Below are 20487 nucleotides of genomic sequence, written 5' to 3' on the forward strand. Positions count from 1 at the left end.
TACTCATTTATGAACTTTTGCCTTGTTTTAAATAAAAGTGGGCAGAATAGTGATGGGCCGAACACTCCCCTGTTTGGTTCATGGTTGAGCATTTGACAGCGAACTTCGAACAGAGGGAACAATTCACTGAGATGCAGTAAGATACCGTACAGCTACTAAAACACTGCATGAGTTATATTATTAAGTCATGCAGCATTTTAGTAGTGAAAACATTCTTTCATGTTTCAGTTGTCAGTGGAGTTTCCTCGCTGACAGTTGAATGTAAAAAGAATTGCTGGCGTTGCCTGCAAATTAAAAAATTTCTTCAAGAGACACGTTGGGTCCCCCTTTCCAATCATACCAAGCCTGGTATGGATTTTAAAGGGAACCCCCACACCAAAAATGTTTTTAAAATGGTGTGGGGGGGCCCCCAAAATTCATTCCAGACTATTATCCAAGCAAGCAGCCTGGCAGGTCAAGATAGGGGGGGACGAGAAAGGCCCCCCTCTCCTGAGCCAAACCAGGCCACATGCCCTCAACATAGGGGATGCTTTGGGGCAGGGGGTCCCACTGAAGCACTTTGACCCCATATTGATGGGGACAAGGTTCTCTTCCCCACAAACGTGACCAGTGGTTGTGGGGGTCTGCAGGTGGGGGGCTTATTGGAATCTGGACAAGGGGGCCCCCATATTCAACCCCCCTCATGTGAATGAGTATGGGGTACATGGTACCACTACTCATTCACAAAAAAAGTGTAGTGTAAAAAATGACAGTCGACAGTCTTTGGCAAGTCCTTAATTAAAAACAAAATGTCCCCTGAAGTAGATCCAATGTCAATCACGACGCACCGCCACCACAGTCGACCCAAAAAAAGAAAAAGAAAATGCTCTGCTTTTGACACTGGCTCCCACCATCTGACAGCTGCGCCATATTGTTTTAAAGAACTTGAGCTAGAATGTGAACTTTGCATATGCATGCATGGCATAAATATACATATTACCTGTCGTAGTTGTTTACAGATGGCTCCTGTACAAGTTGTCATGAGACCTCGTAATATAGGTATTTGCATCTGTCAAATACAATTGGTGCTGAATGATCCATGTGCTATTAACATGCAAATAATAAGCAATTTAAACACTAATACCACTTATTTGGCAACTAAATCAAAACAAATGAACATAGTCCTTGCTGTAAGCAGCATGATTAAAGTGAAAAAGTGATTCAATGGATTGAGGTAAAAAAGTTAGAAAATGTATAATTTTTGAATGGTTTTAGTACAGACAAGCTACATAAATAATATAGCTAATAGATGATTGCGTAGAATCAGCCATTAACTAAACAATACTATGATCACGAGATATTAAAGACATGAAACGTGATTGTATTTAATTCAGCAGCTTCTAAAGTCACAGTAACATACTACACTGCTCAAAAAATGTAAAGGAACACTTTTTAATCAGAGTATAGCATCCAGTCAGTTTAACTCCTGGGATATTGATTTGGTCAGTTAAGTAGCAGAGGGGGTTGTTAATCAGTTTCAGCTGTGTTGGTGTTAATTAAATTAACAACAGATGCACTAGATGGGCAACAATGAGATGACCCCCAAAACAGGAATGGTTCTACAGGTGGAGGCCACTGACATTTTTTTCCCTATTCATCTTTTCGTTTTGTTTTTCACTAGTTTTGCATTTGGCTAGGGTCAGTGTCACTACTGGTAGCATGAGGCGATACCAGGACCCTAAAGAAGTTGCACAGGCAATCCAAGTCCTCTGATGGCTGTGTCTCCCAGCACAGTCTCAAGAGCATGGAGGAAATTCCAGGAGACAGGCAGTTACTGTAATATCATTCAGTATGACCGTTTTGGTGGTGGGTCAGTAATGGTCTGGGGAGGCATATCCATGGAGGGACGCACAGACCTCTACAGGCTAGACAATGGCATTCAGATTGCCATTAGATATCGGGATGAAATCCTTGGACCCATTGTCAGACCCTACACTGGTGCAGTGGGTCCTGGGTTCCTCCTGGTGCACGACAATGCCCGGCCTCATGTGGAGAGATTATGCAAGCAGTTCCTGGAGGATGAAGGAATTGATACCATTGAATGGCCCCCACACTCACCTGACCTAAATCCAATAGAACACCTCTGGGATATCATGTTTCAGTCCATCCGCTGCCAGGTTGAACTTCAGATTGTCCAGGAGCCCAGTGATGCCCTGGTCCAGATCTGGGAGGAAATACCCCAGGACACCATCCATTGTCTCATTAGAAGCATGCCTCAACATTGTCAGGCATGCATACAAGCATGTGGGGGCCATACAAACTACCATTTTGAGTTGCTGCAATGAAATTTCAGCAAAATGGATTAACCTGCTGCAACATTTTTTCACTTTGATTTTCGGGGTGTCTTTGAATTCAGTCCTCTGTAGGTTGATCATTTTCATTTCCATCAAACAATGGGGCAACCTTACGTTCCTAACACATTGCCCAGTCCATATCAGTATAGATATCCAGCATGATATTTTTCCCCATTGAGATCTGATGTGTTTTAAAAGTGTTCCTTTAATTTTTTTGAGCAGTGTATTTCTAATTAATAAAAACTTTTTTTGACTTTTGGATACTAAGTTTTTATCAAGATTGTGAAAATTACTGTCAGATTAGTATTACAAATCGCATACCTTGTAACAAGTGTCACAGGAAACCTATATCTTCTGGAGAATATCCTGGACTGGAGAAAAAATCAGAGCCTTAAAGGGTAACTCCACTTTGGTGGGAAAAAAATTAGTAAAAAAAAATTAGCCAACAAAAAACACTGTATACAATTGTGACTCAAGTCATATTATGCTTGACTGTTATTAAAAATTACCTTTCCTTTTCAATCTGTAGCACTGTAATTTTCTGTAAAATGCAATGCAATATTGCTATCTGGAGGAGTTCGGTACAAAGATAGTGTACAGAACACCCACTAAAAATATAATTTCCAGCTTGTGTGATTGGCTCATTGATTTTCCCAGAAATCCGCACTAAGATACAAATCACATTTTTGGCATCCCCTGCAACAAAAATGTCATTTTAGGTGAGATACTCTAAAAGGAAATTATGCCTAAAGGGATGCAGATGCTGCAATGTTCCTCATTAGAGCCCTGCAGGTGCAGCAGCTGATTAATAATTACAAAATCCCTCCCATACAGATTCATTCTGCACCTGGACACAATCAAACAAACAGCTTTTTATCAGGATAACAACAGGTAAGAATCTGTAACAAAGTTTGTTAAAATCCCTGTAATGTACATAGATCACCCAGAGGGGAATGATTTTTTCTTAACAGAAGTGGAGTTACTCTTTAAGCCTAGTAAACCCAATGAGAAAATCAAATAAACGATTCTCAATTCTCAAATGACAAAGGCAAACGTAGCTAGGTACTAATGTAGCATGATTACTGTCACAGAAAATAATATGCTACTATTCACTGTTTCAAGCTTCTTATTGATCCACAACACAAAAGTTCTTTCTTGTGTATGATTTCTATTTTCATTGCCCTCCCCTTATGGGTCATTCTTCATGCCACCATGCACTGGCTTGCTGCATCACAGAAAAGGGAGCAATAGGGCATGTTCACCTGTCTGGATCACACCTCCCCCATTACGATACCACCTCTTGTTTATTTCTATACACCAATTTCACTTTTAGGCCCCATTGACACCTAGTGCAGTGGGAGTGAACTCTTTTGGTTTGTTTTTCCCCCAAGACACATAGCACGGCCCATTGATTACAATGGGCTACCTAACACATGGCAAAGCAGCTCATGGAACATTTTGGCATGTTTTTACTGTGAGTTTTGTCACTCATTTTTTCACGTGGCAAAATGTGTGTTTGCTTCTGTATTTGGGGTGCCATTACCGGATGGAGAACAGGAGCTGCAACCTTCTTTTACTCATTTCATTCACATTTATGCAACAGGGATTCTGAGTCTGTGTACAGATGGCCACCATTTTGTTGAAGTCTACTAGAGCCTGACAAGCTGATCCTGTCTGTCTTGCATCAGTCTTTTCACATGCTAAACCAACTGACACAGGTTTTGGGGTGTTTGGACGGTACTATTTTCATTGTTTTGGGAAAACATTGTGAGGATGAGAGAGGCACTGGTTAGGAGCCTGGAATGGCCTGACATGAAAGTGAATTAGTGTTGACTCGTGAATCAGTGAGAATCATTTTACAGAGAGATTTAAGATTCAAACCATACAAAATGGGGGTACCTGAAGAGGCGTGTGTACACTCATAAACCCCGCAAATATGAATGAATTGAAGGATGCCACCCAACAAGAAGTGCTCACAATTGATCAATAGCTGTTGGCTTGAATGATGGACAATGTCAAGCAAAGGATTGAAAGCTGCATTCAAGAGGATGGTCGTCATCATTGACATTATTTTTCATAACTGAATAAGTAACTCAAATGGCATGTCTTGACCTCTGTTTTTATAAAAATAATACATTTCGAGTTGAAAATCTACAGGAGTACTGTTTTTTTCAAAACTGTCCGACTCCCGTGGCTCACTCTGTATAACATTCCAGGAAATAATAACTAACTAATAGATACAGTTCTCACACTCACAAGAGTAGAGATTTTTGCCATTTTGAATATCATTTGGTCTCCAGTATCCATAGAAATATGGAATTGTTTGTAATGCCAAGCCTCACAAGAAAGCCTTGTGTATTGTTTTTTTATTGTTCTTGTCATTTGTTGTTTCTGTATGTTTTACATGTGTAGATGGTATTGACGTATTTGAAACCACTACTTGGTCACCTAATACAAATAATCTCAAAGCACAAAAGCAACATTGTTGCCTAAATTTGCTCATGATTTACATTATGCTGCTGTGCACGCAACATTCACATCTGTGAGGTCAGAGGCTAATTAATCCTCTTCTAAAACACATACTTAATTATATTATTTGAATACTGCTGTGATGCATTTTAAAGCAAAATGGTATATTAGTTGTCCCATCAATTTTGTACATCAACTCTGTACTGCAATTTATATAAGTTACACATCTAAACTTTCAGATCTACATGCAATGCAAAGATGATGAAGGCCTTTACATAATTTGGCAGACACATGAAGTAGTGTAAAGTAGTATAGACATGAAATATGAACAAAACATATCCCTCTACAGTGTGTACTTGTTTCAATTCAGCATGAGTCACTTCTGCCACGTTTTGCTGTCACCAAGAGAAAAATAGTGACAGGGGAGGGACCTCCAGCAGATTGACAGCCTCAGCTCTGTTCCTGTGAGCTGTGTGGAGGGGGTGTGTCTCTTCACTCCAATCAGTTCTCAGAGCTCTCCTCATTGATGTAGCCTCAGCTCTCCGCCCCCTGCTCTTTGTTGCTGAGAGATTCTGTGTAAATTCTGCACTTTGAATGGATATAGGGGAAAGACAGTTGTAGATAAACAAGTACAACTTATGCAGGAGGATTTGTTTCATCTCTGTGTATAACCTGAGGCCAGTCACTTCACTTTATATATGTGAGGGTTTACAACCACTTTAAAGTACATATAAAGCTAAAACTTTTTTGTTTTGGATTGAAAATGAAAAAGTTAAGACCCAAGTTAAGTTTACATTTATTTCCTATATCGGAGACACAGCAGTAAATGAAAGGGGACCTTTCCAAGGAGCTATCCCCTCTTCTGTTGGCCATACATGCTTCAATTTTATTATCCTATCAATGTGCAGTTCTGTCAAAATAATCAAATCAGCAATTAAATATTCATAACTTGGCCCTGCAACCCAGGAGTAAAACTTATCTCTCTGTTCTACAACATCTTACAAGAAAAGTCACTTCTTGAAAAATCCCTCCCGTTTGAAAAATGGGAATCAGATTTAGGTCAGTAATTTTCACCCCAACAATGGAGAGCTGCCTTTAGCTCCATATATAAAAAGCTACATGCTGTACTTCTCTATGGGAACTAACTCTGAAACTGACAATAGATATCTTACTCCTGTAAAGCTAGCAAAATTTGACAATCACTCCTCCCCGGAATGCTGGAAAGAATGTGGTACACCTACATAAGGCCCGTACATAAGGACTTATTGGAAAGAGTTTTTTTTAACTTATACCTCAGATAACCCAATTTAATGTTAAACGTACCACCGAGTTGGCACTGCTCAACAACTCCTTAGAATCGCTCCCACATCAATTCCACAAAACTATCACACACATCTTACTTGCAACACCTTTGCAAATGACTAAACTTTCGAAATCCACAGCTCCCTCCACAATATATGATGTTATTAAGACAGTACAGACTCACTATTCCTATGAACTTTTCCTTTCCTCAGACAGAAACACTTACATTAAGGTGAAACAAACTTGGGACCCATGGTCAGAATGGTATAGATAAAATATTTCAACATGATTCCAATACTGTGTTTTGGTACCTAGTGTTCTCCTTTTTTATGTTCCTATGACAAAATGTTATCATTGGTTGTATTGACTGTCATAAAAAGATACATTTTCCACCTTAGTTACATTGTACACTTTGTAACTAATACCATCTATACACACCATTAGATGGTATAAGTAAGTAACTGAAGACTGTTCACCTGCAAATAACAACCATCTGTTCAATCTTATGCTTATAGCAGCACTGCCTTTGTTTGATGTAATTTACTTGTCTAAATTCAATAAAAACATTGAACAATAAATAGTCCTAACTTCCATTCTAAATAATTAAAATCAGATTGGATGAAACTGAATAGATCAACCAGGGCAGAAAATTATCAATTGTGCTGCATTGATCAGCAGCATTGAGATCCTTTGTTCATGAATTTGATCATATTTCAATCAGATCATGAGCTTGCATGGTGACAACAGAAGTGCAATTGATAATTTACAACTATATTTTTCAACCATCCATCTAAATCTATTTTCCCCCATGTGGCATATCGATCAAATGTGTTGTAAGCTATATGTAACACCCTACAGAAATACTGGTTGCAGGATGTTAAGTGGGCACAAGATGGCAGCGTTATCCAGACTCTACCAAAGAAAAACTCTGTGGGACTTGCAGACCGATAGCAGGACTTCACTGTTTACTGTGGAGCAGACAAACTACATTTCCCAGAAGAGCTGGCTGATGGGTGGAAGCAGATAAATACCAAAGCCTGGGAACCCAAGGAGGGAGTGGACAGTGAAAGCTGGAGAGGGAAGGTATGCGAGAGGAAAGCTGTGCAGGACTCTGGAGGTTCAGGCTGGCCCAGAACCGCAGAAGGTGAAGAAGTGAGGAAGAGCTGATGACTGCTGGCAAGTTGGACTGGCAACCTCGCCAGCAGGCGGACTGGAGTGTTGTCATCTGGAGTGATCTGTGTCAGAGGAATATGGAGATAGTGGGCCCCCATCTGCAGAGAGATTTTCCGCTACCTGACTGCAGCCATGGATTGAGTGAGAGAGCTCCATATCTCAAGTTATCTAAGTTACAATGGACATTGCTAAACTAAGTTACACTTTTCTCATCTTAGTATCCTCCATCCTACAAGTTACACTTGTCACAGCCTAGATTGTTTGGCCCATTTCGCCTTACTGCTTATTAATCATTACACACTCTCAACATACTACTCAGTTTACAGACTCAGTTTGCACCACTCACCAGAGAACATCTCTAGCCTTTCAACCTGCTGCCTTTCCAAAAAGAAGGAATCTTCCCATTCTTCTACAGAAGTGTGGTCTGCCCCTCCCCTTAGGACACCATCCCAATTCAGCATCACCTCAAAGGAGCAGCTTCTCTCATTTTATGTTCACCTTCTTTGGAGAACTCTTACCCTTGCATCAAGAGAGATTTAAATCTTTATGTGCACCAAATAGAGCTCTATCAACTGTGCAGAAGTTTGAACATTGCAGTTTAAAAGGACATTTATCCATCCTTTCAGAATTAGACTGAACCACCAGTACCTGAGGGCCCAACATGAGTTAGTCTGTTAATTTGATTGCTTTCCATTCTGCTCACTTGGGAGAAAACATCTCGTGGCTGAGGCTATTGTTTGAATTCTGAATTGCAGGACAAAAAAAACTGATTTAAGAATGCTGTGTTGCAACCCTTGTTTGAGTTTATTAAGAGTGTTAACTGTCATTTCATGCACATATTTTCTTGTCATCTTATTGTGCATAATTTAACTGTGCTCATCATTTGATCTCAATATAATCAAAGTGTCAGTTCACTCTAACCTGTATGTGAGCATACTTTATGGTAAAGGCCAGGAGGTTCTTCTGGCCAAAGCTTTAGGGTGGTGTCAGCAAGGGGTGGGCTTTCAAGGCAGGCTCAAGGAAGACAGGGAACCCGAAAATAACTCAGCGACCATCAAGGGGGTAGTGCTACATATAGATCAATTACTGCTAATGGGACAGTCTGATTAATAAAAAAAAAGCAATCATTTATCAGGGGACTTCATCAGGGGAGCTCAGAAGTGACAACTACCCACCCCACTCTGTGCCATGCACTCACTGGTATTATCTACTGTGGCACGTGCATATGGTCACCATTAGATAGTTGTTACCAGACCATGCTTCCCCATTGTTACGGGAGACATGCTCAGATAGTAGCTCTAGAGCGTTGGGGCCTGAATCTAAGCCTTATAACTCCCATGATGCTAAGCATCACCCCTGTCTACTCCAAATGCCAGAAGCTCAGTGAGCAGTATAGGCTTTAGCATTTTACAGTTGAATGAAATGGGAATAGGACTTGGTGACATTATAGATAATACTTGATTGTGGTAACAAGAACTGATCTGAATACTAATATAAGTACTTGCAGACACCACAATTGTTACCACAAATGTTAATTGTCAAACACTTTTAGGTAAGATCAGTTTTTTTAAGTGATATTAAAGACAATAAAAAAAAAAATACAAACATGTTATACTTGCACAGAGCAGCCCTGATCCTCCTCTTCTTGGGTTTCCCGCTTGCACTCCAGGCCCCTCCCTCCTGCCTAGTGCCCCCATAGCATTGTTATGAGGGCACTTAAGCAGGCTTGCTCCCAAACCACTGCTCTGAGTATCCATTCATACACAGAGCTGTGACTTGGCCCCACCTTCCCTCTCCTTATTGGCTCACTGGCTGTGAGCCATTAGCTTTTGCTGCTGTCTCAGCCAGTGAGGAGGGAGAGTCCTTGGAGAACCGAGGATCTTGTGCACATTGCTGGATCGCGCTGGGACTCAGGTATCAGTGGCTGCTGCACACAGAAGATTTTTTTTCCTTCATGAATGCATTAAGTTAAAAAAAAACATTGAGCCTTTACAACCACTTTGAGTTTTTTGTATAAAAATAAAATACGTATTATTAAGAATTTCCCAGTTATTTTTCTGTGACCATTTTTTTTTCTTTTGCTTTCGTGAGTTAAAACACAGGAAATGCCCAAGGAAACCACACTGTTTGTATCTGGTAAACATAAGGAGAAGGGGATTGAAAACAAAGTCATGTGTTGACTTGCAAATATTCTGTTGTTTTCATGTTGACCTTTACACAGACTAGTATATTAAATAGATTTAGGGCTTTAGTTAAAAGTAGACCGAGTCTTACTATTCCAAGACTGTGCAAAGGTTATAGCTATGGTGAAAATGCTTGCCTCAACTTTATCCTCAAGCACTAGAAGATATTGCAAGATTCTGGACTTATTCTAGACTTATGTTGAAAAGTGTTGACCAAGAAAATAAAGAAGCCGTTCATTTTATAGTGGAAACACTAGATGTGTGCCCTCTTGAATTGAAGTGGAACTATGCTATCTCTATGAGAACACGTTTGGTTTGGGAAGTATATCCTTGTGCCTGCATTTTGATCTCTACTATCATAAGTAACAAGGAAGAACCAGCAATAAGTAACACTATTTATAGTTAGTTGGTGAGTGTCGTGGATTTCTTTTTTATCTTTAAAATACCAAACCATTAATATTTGGTTACCAGAAACCTTTTTGGACTGAATAGACAGCCTACTCTTCTGAATAGCATTATGGCAGGTATTGAGAAGAAATGTTGTATTTGCCACTGAGTTCTCTTGCCTCTTTTTAAATCACTGTGATAATTACCGTGTGCAACTCTGAACTCTGAAACTGCTGTTTTTCATTGTTTTTTCATAGAGGGAAGAAATTTGCATTACTTTAATATTCACGTTAAAGCTTCTTTTAGCTTATTTTAAAAGATCTGAACATTTGGCGTGTTCATTTGGTTATGTGGCATGTTTTACTGAATGAAATCAAAATTTTGAAAGCAAAAAGTACAAAAGTGCAACAGCTGACTTAAGCTCTGTTGTTAGTCCACTTCATAAAACCCAAGGCCGCCATCACTAGATACTGCTGTTTGTCAAATAGACCAGTCAGAACAATCTATCTGTAATTCCTGGCTTTATAATGCCTGATATAGACCGTGTTACTGTAGTGACTGTGCACAGTGTATTATGTCTAACAGGGCTAACTGGCAATGCATTTATCCTTATGGTGCATTTTCTGGACTGGCTGAAGACATATGAATTCAACCCTTGTGATGTAATCATTAACAGTATAAGTATTTCCAACATGTTTCTCCAAGGGGCAGTTTTATTTAATGAAGTCTGCTACTACATGTTTCCATTATTTCTTTATCACAAATATGTAATCAACTCCATAATAGCTGTCATGGTTACACAGGCATTCTGTAGCCTTTGGTACTCCACCTGTTTGTGTTTTTACTATTGCGTGAAGATCACTAATTTCAGTGGGGCACTCTTCCACAAGCTCAAGTCAAAGCTTACAAGAATGGTACCATGGATGTTAATACTCTCCTTTGCTATATCTAGTTCTACTGGCATACCAGCTTACTGGGATCTAGAGATGGTAGTTCCCAAAATCCCTGCTAATTTTACAAGTAACAGAACATTTGTAATTTCTTTTGCTGTTAGGAGCAGGTGTGATTGTCTTTTTCAGATCTACATGTTTTTTTCTGGTATGGCTTTCACCATTATTTTCTTTACAGCTGGGGCAATCATCACATCTCTCTGCAAGCATATGATAAGGATGAGACACAACAGTGAAGGTTCTGGCACTGGAAAAATCAATTCTCACTTATCAGCTGCAAAAACAGTGACCTCGCTGTTACTTCTGTACTTAATATTTTATGGAGATTTAAATATAATATTTAATGGATCCTCTTCAGAAGTAGGCAGTGTATTCTTTTCTCTTTGCTTCATTGTGGCTGCTAGCTTCCCAACGATAAACTCCATCATTTTGATCATGGGGAACCGGAAACTGACAAATGTTTTGAAGACATTGTTGGGTATAAAATCTGCTGCTGGTGGTAACAGTGAAGTCACTGTTACTTGATCCTAATTTGTATAAACTTGTAGGTTGACACCCCACCAAATTGTATAGTTGGGAAAATGATTGAATACTCGGGATAATAATTACTATGCAAATGACTGCACAGCAATTGCTTGGCACCTCCCCCAAACCCCCATAGCATTGTATAGCATAATATAATCCTCTCCAATACATTTTAAGTAGATCTAAACCAAATCACCAAATTGAGCAATTTTTTTCACTTTTTGCACATATATTAAAATCAGAGTTTTTGGCTATAAAATGACTTACAACCCTCAGAACATTATACACTGCTCAAAAAAATTAAAGGAACACTTTTTAATCAGAGTATAGCATCAAGTCAATTAAACTCCTGGGATATTGATCTGGTCAGTTAAATAGCAGAGGGGGTTGTTAATCAGTTTAAGCTGCTTTGTTGTTAATGAAATTAACATCAGGTGCATTAGATGGGCAACAATGAGAGGACCCCCAAAACAGGAATAGTTTTACAGGTGGAGACCACTGACATGTTTTTCCCTACTCATCTTTTCTGACTCTTTTTCTCTAGTTTTGCATTTGGCTAGGGTCAGTGTCACTACTGGTAGCATGAGGCAATACCTGGACCCTATAGAGGTTATACAGGCAGTCCAACTCCTCCAGGATGGCACACCAATACGTGCCATTGCCAGAAGGTTTGCTGTGTCTCCCAGCACAGTGTTAATGTCAGGGCAGACAGGTAGGCCTAGTGGCAGGGTAACGCACTGGCTGACGACAACCACCACCAACAGACCGAAGTCCCTCAGGGCGCGGAGTCTAAGTCCCAGGCTGCCCTTCACCAGGGCCCCTGATGGTGGGGATGGACTTGACGCAGCCAGGAACCAGGTCGCGGCCCCCGAGACACCCCGGCTGCGGTAATGGCTGCCGCCAATGGTGTGTAGCTGGTGAGAATGACAATAGCGTAGTCAGGCAAGGCGGGTCAACAACAACAGGACAAAACAGTACAGAACAGTAGACAGAGAATCACAGGTCACGGGCCGGGTTCAGCAACGGAGGGTCAGATCGAAGGAAAACACAGAGAATGGTCTTAGTCACAAGCCGAGTCAGAATACCATAAGACTCACGAGCGTATACACAGAGCTGTAGCAAGACCAAGACACAAGACACAAGTGCAAAGAGCATGTGCGGATCACAGGCTTATATGTACTCAGCCACACCCCTCTGGGGGATGGACCTCAGAGACCTGAAGGCATAAAAGCTTCCCACCATGCTCAGCCGAAATCCAAGATGGATTCCAGCACATGGAGTAACATAACCTCTGGGAAAAAGTAGGAGCTTGACAGTTAAGAGCATGAAGTAGATTTCAGGAGGCAGGCAGTTACTCTAGGAGAGCTGGACAGGGCCGTAGAAGGTCCTTAACCCATCAGCAAGGAGGAACATTATAATCACTGCCAGAGCCCTACAAAATGACCTTCAGTAGGCCACTGGTGTAATGTCTCTGACTAAACAATCAGAAACAGACTTCATGATGGTGGCCTGAGGGTCCAACGTCCTCTAGTGGGCCCTGTGCTCACTGCCCAGCACCATAGGGGTCTATTGGCATTTGCCATTGAACACCAGAACTGGCAGGTCCACCACTGGCACCCTGTGCTTTTCACAAATGAGAGCAGATTCACCCTGAGCACATATGACAGACGTTAAAGGGTCTGGAGAAGCCGTGGAGAACGTTATGCTGCCTGTAACATCGTTCAGCATGACCGTTTTGGTGGTGGGTTAGTGATGGTCTGGGGAGGCATATCCATTGAGGAATACACAGATCTCTACAGGCTAGACAATGACACCCTGATTGCCATTAGGTATCGGGATAAAATACTTGGACTCATTGTCAGACCCTGCGCTGGTGCCGTGGGTTCCTCCTAGTGCGTGACAATCCCCAGCCTCGTGGTGAGAGTATGCAGGCAGTTCCTGGAGGATGAAGGAATTGATACCATTGAATGGCCCCCACGCTTGCCTGACCTAAATCCAATAGAGCACCTCTGGGATATCATGTTTCGGTCCACCTGACACCGCCAGGTGGCACCTCAGACTGTCCAGGAGCTCAGTGATGCCCTAGTCCAGATCTGGGAGGAAATACCCCAGGACACCATCCATCATCTCATTAGGAGCATGCCCCAACGTTGTCAGGCATGCATACAAGCATGTGGGGGCTATACAAACTACTGAGTACCATTTTGAGTTGCTGCAATGAAATTTCAACAAAATGGAATAGCCAGCTGCATAATTTTTTTCATTTTGAATTTAGGGGTGTCTTTGAATTCAGTCCTCTGTAGGTTGATAATTTTCATTTCCATCAAACGATGGGGCATCCTTACGTTCCTAACACATTGCCCAGTCCATATCAGTATAGATATCCAGTACGATATTTTTCTCCATTGAGATCTGATGTATTTTCAAAGTGTTCCTTTAAGTGTTCCTTTAATTTTTTTTGAGCAGTGTGTATTTTCTGACAGCAGAGGTCTTGTAGAATAAAATTATATTAGTTACAATTGTTTTTATGTTTCATGATATTTACACAATTTACACAGCTGTTTATCACATCTATATTTTCAGCAAGAGATACACCAAAAATGGTATTGTACACAAAAACAAATTAATCCCCAAATTTTTTTGTTCAACGTAAAAGATAAGGTAGTGTAGAGTAAATAGATAGAATATGGTGAAAAATTATAGTACAAAAACTTATCAATAGACAAAGTTTAAATGCCTTTACAGCTCATCATTTTACAGTAATCTGTAAATAAGGGACCTAGAATTATTGCTTTTTCTCCAACATTTGCTATGATATGTAACATGTGGGGTGTAATCACAATTTACATTCATGTGTGCATCCTGTGTTTTTATGTGCGGGTGTGTACAGGGCAAAGGGGTTGCTTTTTAAGGCGTTTTTTATTTTTATTATATTTTATTTATTTCTCCTTTTTTAATTTTTTTTCATTTTGCTAGTCCCCTATGTGATAGCATTTGGCAGGTCCTCTTTATGGAGACATTAGGGATCTATTAGACCCCCAGTGTCTCCTCTGCCCTCCAGTGCAGCTAATGAAGCACAGATCATGCTTGATTAGCTACTTCCCCAGGCAAAGTGGCTGGAGAAGGACACCTTTAAAACTGGAAACACTCAGAACTAAACATTTTCAGCTTTCCTAACAGAGAAGAAGATTGAGGAATGAAAGTTGCTCAATTTGCTCCAACTCACCATCCTGAGATCATTTTATGTGGTCCTGGGCTCTCAGGAAGAATGAGATTACTGGGTAACTATGAGGGGAAGTCCGGCAAGGGAGTCCATAACTGCTGCTGCAGCCATGAGCTTGTTAAGAGCCCTTCAGGTGAAGTGGTTAGCTAGCTTAATGCCTGGTGATTATGCCATAAATGTGCTTGTTTAGGCAACTTCCTTTTATAGAATGACAACTCCCAACTATGTTCCTGCATTGTTACCCAGTTATGTGCACTCCTAGTTGAGAGTACTAGTGACTGTGTAACACACATTTGAAGATATGGCCCACCACTGTGAACAGAAAGTCAGTCCAGAGCATGGATGCGAAGACAATGATAGAGTGAGTACATGTAAACAAGTTGTGGCTGAAGAGGCTGGAGGAGATCAGCAGCACTGAGATGAAAAAAAGAATGTGAAAACAGTATTTTATGGGAAAATGGCAATTAATTGTGATGCACAACACATTGGAAAACTAAAGGCCATCCATTTAGGCTTTAGAAGTAAATATACAGGTGTACCTCTGTTTACGAATTTAATGCATTCTCCGGGACGTTTCGTATTGCTAAAAATTCATAAACCGAAACACGCTTTCCCATAGGAATGCATTGAAAACCAATTAATCCGTTCCTGAGGTCAGAAAAAAAGAAAAATAAAATCTTTTATCTGTTCAAAACTCTTTATAAAGTGCTCTTTAAAGGCATAAATACAGTACAGGGACATGATTAAAAAAAAATTTGTAAATGCATTGAAAACCAATTAATCCATTCTGGAGGTCAGAAAAAAGTAAAAAAAAGTCTTATCTGTTCAAAACTCTTTATAAAGTGCACTTTAAAGGCACGGGGCTGGCTCTATAAACCTCCCAGGTGCAATTAATCTTGGGGAAACTTGCTTCGTATTGCGAAAAAAATTTGTAAACCGAGGCGTTATTTTCAATGGATTTTCATTCGTAAAGCAAAAATTACGCTAACCGTGGCGTTTGTAAACTGAGGTACGCCTGTACTCTATTCACATCTCTGGTTGTATTAAAACATTTATTTTTGGTTGTAGATATTGTAATACATTTTCAGCTGACAAACTTCTTATAGTTACCTCTACATTATCTGCTGTATGAAAAAACTGAACACTTGTCCTTGTCTATTCAAAGATGTAATCCAAACATAAATGAAATTGGCCACCCACACATCACTGTTGCTTAAAACCAAACACATTATCACATTTGTGGAGTTTTGCTTTGGTGACAGCACACATATTTGTAGTTTGTGTGATTTTATCTGAATAATGATAGAAATAAAGTAAATTGTATTGAATTTTTAAATTCAAAATCGATTTTGTGTGTTCTTATATTGAAAAATCATCCTTGATTATACTGCTTACACTATAACCACAGTGAAAATATATTTTCAAACATTCTTTGATCCTGCAATGTTAATTTAACCACTTGCTTTATTATTATTATTATTATTATACAGGATTTATATAGCGCCAACAGTTTGCTCAGCGCTTTACAATAGAACGGGAGACAATACAGCAACAATACAGTTCAATACAAGAGGGAAAGGAGGGCCCTGCTCCTTGGAGCTTACAATCTAGGAGGGAGGAGCTAGTGGTACAAAAGTTAGTAATTGTGGGGGATGGACTGGTTGGAAGAGTAGAAGATTCCATTATTAGCTGACGGCAGGATAGGTTTCCTTGAAGAGATAGGTTTTCAGAGATCGCCTAAAAGTGAGCATAGTAGGCGATAGTCTAATAAATTGTTGTAGAGAGTTCCAGAGGATGGGGGAAGCTCTGGAGAAGTCCTGGAGATGAGCATGGGAGGAGGAGACAAGGGAACTAGAGAGCAGGAGGTCTTGCAAGGAGTGGAGAGTACGGTTTGGGTGATATTTAGAGACAAGATCGGTGATGTAATTTGGGGCAGGGTTATAAATGGCTTTAAATGTTATTGTTAATGTTTTGAATTTTATCCGTTGAGCAATGGGAAGCCAGTGCAGGGATTTGCAGAGAGGGGTAGCAGATACAGAATGTTTAGTAAGGTGTATAAGACTGGCAGCAGCATTCTCGATAGACTGAAGAGGGGATAGCATGCAATTCGGTAGGCCAATGAGGAGGGAGTTTCAATAGTCAAGGCAAGATATAACAAGGGAGTGTATAAGTTGCTTAGTGGTTTCCGTGGTTAGGAACGGGCGTATCTTGGAGATGTTGCGGAGGTGAAGTCTACAAGATTTGGACAGTGATTGGATTTGGGGGTGAAAGGACAGATGGGAGTCTAGGATTACACCTAGTACCCTGGCATGAGGGGAGGGACTGATGATTGTGTTATGTTGATCTTGATGGAGAAGTCAGGGGAGGGGGCACGGGCTGGGGGGAATACTAAGAGCTCAGTTTTGGAAAGATTGAGTTTGAGGAAGTGGAGCGCCATCCATGCCGATATGTCGCTTACTAGGTTAGTAATGTGAGAGGAGACTGAAGGGGTGAGGTGAGGGGTAGAAATATGGATTTGTGTGTCATCAGCATAGAGATGGTACTTAAAGCCATGGGAGTTTATCAAGTGACCAAGGGAGCAGGTGTAGATGGAGAAGAGAAGGGGTCCAAGGACAGAACCTTGAGGGACCGCTACAGAAAGAGGGAGTGAAGAGGAGGAGGCAGCGTTATAGGTGACGCTGAAGGAGCGCTGCGATAGGTAGGAGGAGAACCAGGAGAGAGCAGAATCTCTGAGACCAAGACAATGGAGTTTTTTGAGGAGGAGGGGATGGTCAATCGTATCAAAAGCCGCAGAGGTCAAGTAGTAAGAGTACGGAGTAGTGGCCATTGGTTTTAGCTGTTAGTAGATCATTAGTGAGTTTTAGTAGGGCAGTTTCAGTGGAGTGTAGTGAGCAAAAGCCAGACTGTAAAGGATCAAGAAGGTTGTTGTCGGTGAGGTGGGAGCTCAGGCGATTGTAGACTAAGCGTTCTAGGAGTTTAGAGGTACAATAAATGGCAGCAGGGAGATGGGTCTTAAGTTGTTCAGGTTGGTGGGGTCCAGGGAGGGCTTTTTAAGTATGGGAGTGATGTGTGCATGCCTTAGAGGGGAGGGGAAGGCACCAGTAGAGAGGGAAAGATTGAAGATGTGAGTGAGGGAGTATAGGATGGAAGAAGAAGGTGACCGTAGTAGTTGTGAGGGGACAGGATCCAGGGGGCAAGTAGTGAGACGGGCTTCTGAGAAAACCTTAGTGACCTCTTCATTAGTAGCAAGGTCAAAAGAGGAAAGTGTTGAGGGAGGTTTAGTATAAGGTATGCTAAGTGGGATGGATGTCTGTGCAGTGGCGATACCACTAAGAATTGCGTCAATCTTGTTTTTAAAATGATTTGCAATCTTGTGAGCAGTGAGTGAGGTACTGGGTGGAGGTGGAGAAAGTAGAGAGTTAAAAGTGGAGAAGAGACAACGAGGATTGGATGATAAGCTATTGATGAGAGTGACAAAGTAGGCTTGTTTGGCAGCATGAAGGGAGGAATTGTATGTTAAGAAAGCAGATTTATAACGGGTGAATGCTTGCTGGGATTTGGTTTTACGCCACAATCGCTCCAGCGCATGACTATGTTGTTTAAGATTTCTGGTGTCGTCAGTCTGCCAAGGTTGTAACGGTCGGGGCCTGATGCTTCATGTTGTTAGAGAAGCAAGCGAGTCTAATGCAGATGAAAGCGAACTGTTGTAGACAGCAGTGGCCAGGTCAGGGCAGGACAGGGGAGAGATTCTGTCATAGAGTTGGTCAGTTGCAGAGTGGAAAGGAGCAGGGTTTAAGATGTGAAGGTTTCTGCGGGTAATTGTTTGCTGCTTGGAGGGATAGGTGTTTGAAGACAAGAAGACTGTGAAGGTGATGAGATTGTGATCAGAGGGAGGAAAGGGGGTGTTTGTGAGGTTGTAGGGAGTGCAAAGATGGGAGAAAACAAGGTCTAATGTATTCCCATCAGAGTGAGTGGAGGACTGTATACATTGTGCTAATGCAAAAGATGAGGTTAGGTTGAAGAGTTGGGATGTAGCCGGGTTGTTGACATTAATAGGGATGTTAAAATGTCCGAGAATGATAGTGGATAGTTCAGAGGAGAGAAAGTAGGGTAGCCAGGTGGAGAAATCATCAAGAAAGTGGGACACCATTCCAGGAGGCCGATAGATCACTGCAATCTTCAGAATGGGAGAAAACATCCGGATGCAGTGAGTCTCGAAAGTAGAGAAGGATAGAGAGGGAGGGTTAGGGAGGACTTGAAAGGTGCTCAGTGGGGATAGAAGCAAACCAACCCCACCATCTTTCCGACCACTGGGTCTGAGTGAGTGGGTCCAGATGAGGCCTCCATAGGAAAGTCCTACACTCAACCACAACACATGCCTTAGGTTCAAAGACACTAACAAATACATATGTTTTCCTAAAGCTACTCACATCAGGATTTAGGAGCAATATTGGAGTACTTGTGTTCTCCACTATAAATGAAATTCATACTTACCAGATGATCAGACCTCAAACTGCATAAGAGAGGCACTTTGCCCAAGTGGGAGATGCCACACTATCTCAATGAAGTAGATTCTCTCACATAGATATTGAGAGTAAAGTGCTGCTGCTGCAAGATTGCTTAAAACTTTATGACTTTGGATGTCTATGTTCATCGATCTTGCTAGCAGGTATGGACATTTCACAGATCCTGTTTTACTAATATCACAATGTTTATGTAGCGACTCCTTCCAATGCAAATAAACATCGGCCTCTAAACTTGCAGATGTTTTATTGGATCATAGTACCTAAACAATATACAGTATTTGCTACTAATGAGACTACTCCTTTTGCTAAATCCTACCATACTAAAGCAGTCCATAGTATGAGATTATGCAATTTTCTTTCCATCCACCATGGGTGGATGGAAAGAAAATTGCTTGGTTCCCGCATTAACACAGTCAGCGTGATGGGGGAAACCCTCCTCCAGCACTATTTTGTGTTCTTCCCAGCTGCCAGAACACAATGATCACTGGCAGTGGCTGTAGCCGCCAGTAATAGCATGTAAAAAATATGACTGGCTGGTTGTACCCAAGTCAATCGATGGATCAACCTGAGTACAACCAGTCTGCCCATAAATGTATTGAATCTTGGCCACTCCCTGCTGAGCCGGCTAAGATTTGACCCATCCGTGGCTGGCATTAGTAACCATCCTACAGCATACTCATCAGCACATGCTGCATGTAACATTTCTAAAACATTGTTCTCCTGTCTGTCTATACAACTTCCAAATTCACAAATGTGCTTTGTATATTGCCTCTCAATGGCACAGCATGTCAATTAAAGTGTACCTAAACCTAAGAACAAAACATGTATTTAATTGCAGCATGTGATTCCTTATATGTAGTGGCTCTATTCATTTTCTTTTTTTAGACTTTTTTTCTTTTATTTATAGCTGTATTCCTGCCAGTAGCGCACTACCTGCCCTATGTTGACAAAGCTGACTAGCTGCACTGTATCTTTAGTGATGAGGTGTTGTCAGCCTAGGACAGGAATTATATTAGGACTACAGAACACCACTCCCTCTCCTTATCTGTATTCCTAAAATACATCATGAGAGCTTTTTTTGAGATAGGACAGTAAAATGCACAGAACACAGGGCAGCACTGGATTTCTGAAAAGATTAACAAATATTTTTTACACTTATAGTTGCAAGAAAAAGTATGTGAACCCCTTGGGATTACGTGGAGTTTTGCATGAATTGGGCATAAAATGTGCTCTGAACGTCATCTAAGTCACAACAATAGAAGAACACAGTCTGCTGAACATAATACTACACAAACATTAGATGTTGCCATGGTTTAATTGCACATAACATGTAAACATTCACAGTGCAGGGAGGAAAAAGTATGTGAACCTTTGGACCTAATAACTGGTTGACCCTCCTTTGGCAGCAATAACCTC

At 41.0% G+C, this 20487-nt stretch overlaps 1 protein-coding gene across 1 annotated transcript; it reads left to right on the top strand.

The window, feature by feature from the left end:
- The first annotated feature begins 10374 nt into the window (after nt 1–10374).
- LOC149457765 (taste receptor type 2 member 39-like) lies at nt 10375–11322 on the top strand. Its single transcript, XM_089683098.1, has one exon. It carries the CDS (start codon nt 10375–10377, stop codon nt 11320–11322), a length of 948 nt encoding a protein of 315 aa, XP_089539224.1.
- Nucleotides 11323–20487: the final 9165 nt, after the last annotated feature.

Source organism: Staurois parvus, unplaced genomic scaffold (genome assembly GCF_062004578.1).
Source record: "Staurois parvus isolate SC_StPar_1 unplaced genomic scaffold, SC_StPar_1.0 ptg000303l, whole genome shotgun sequence".
Classification (NCBI taxonomy): domain Eukaryota; kingdom Metazoa; phylum Chordata; class Amphibia; order Anura; family Ranidae; genus Staurois; species Staurois parvus.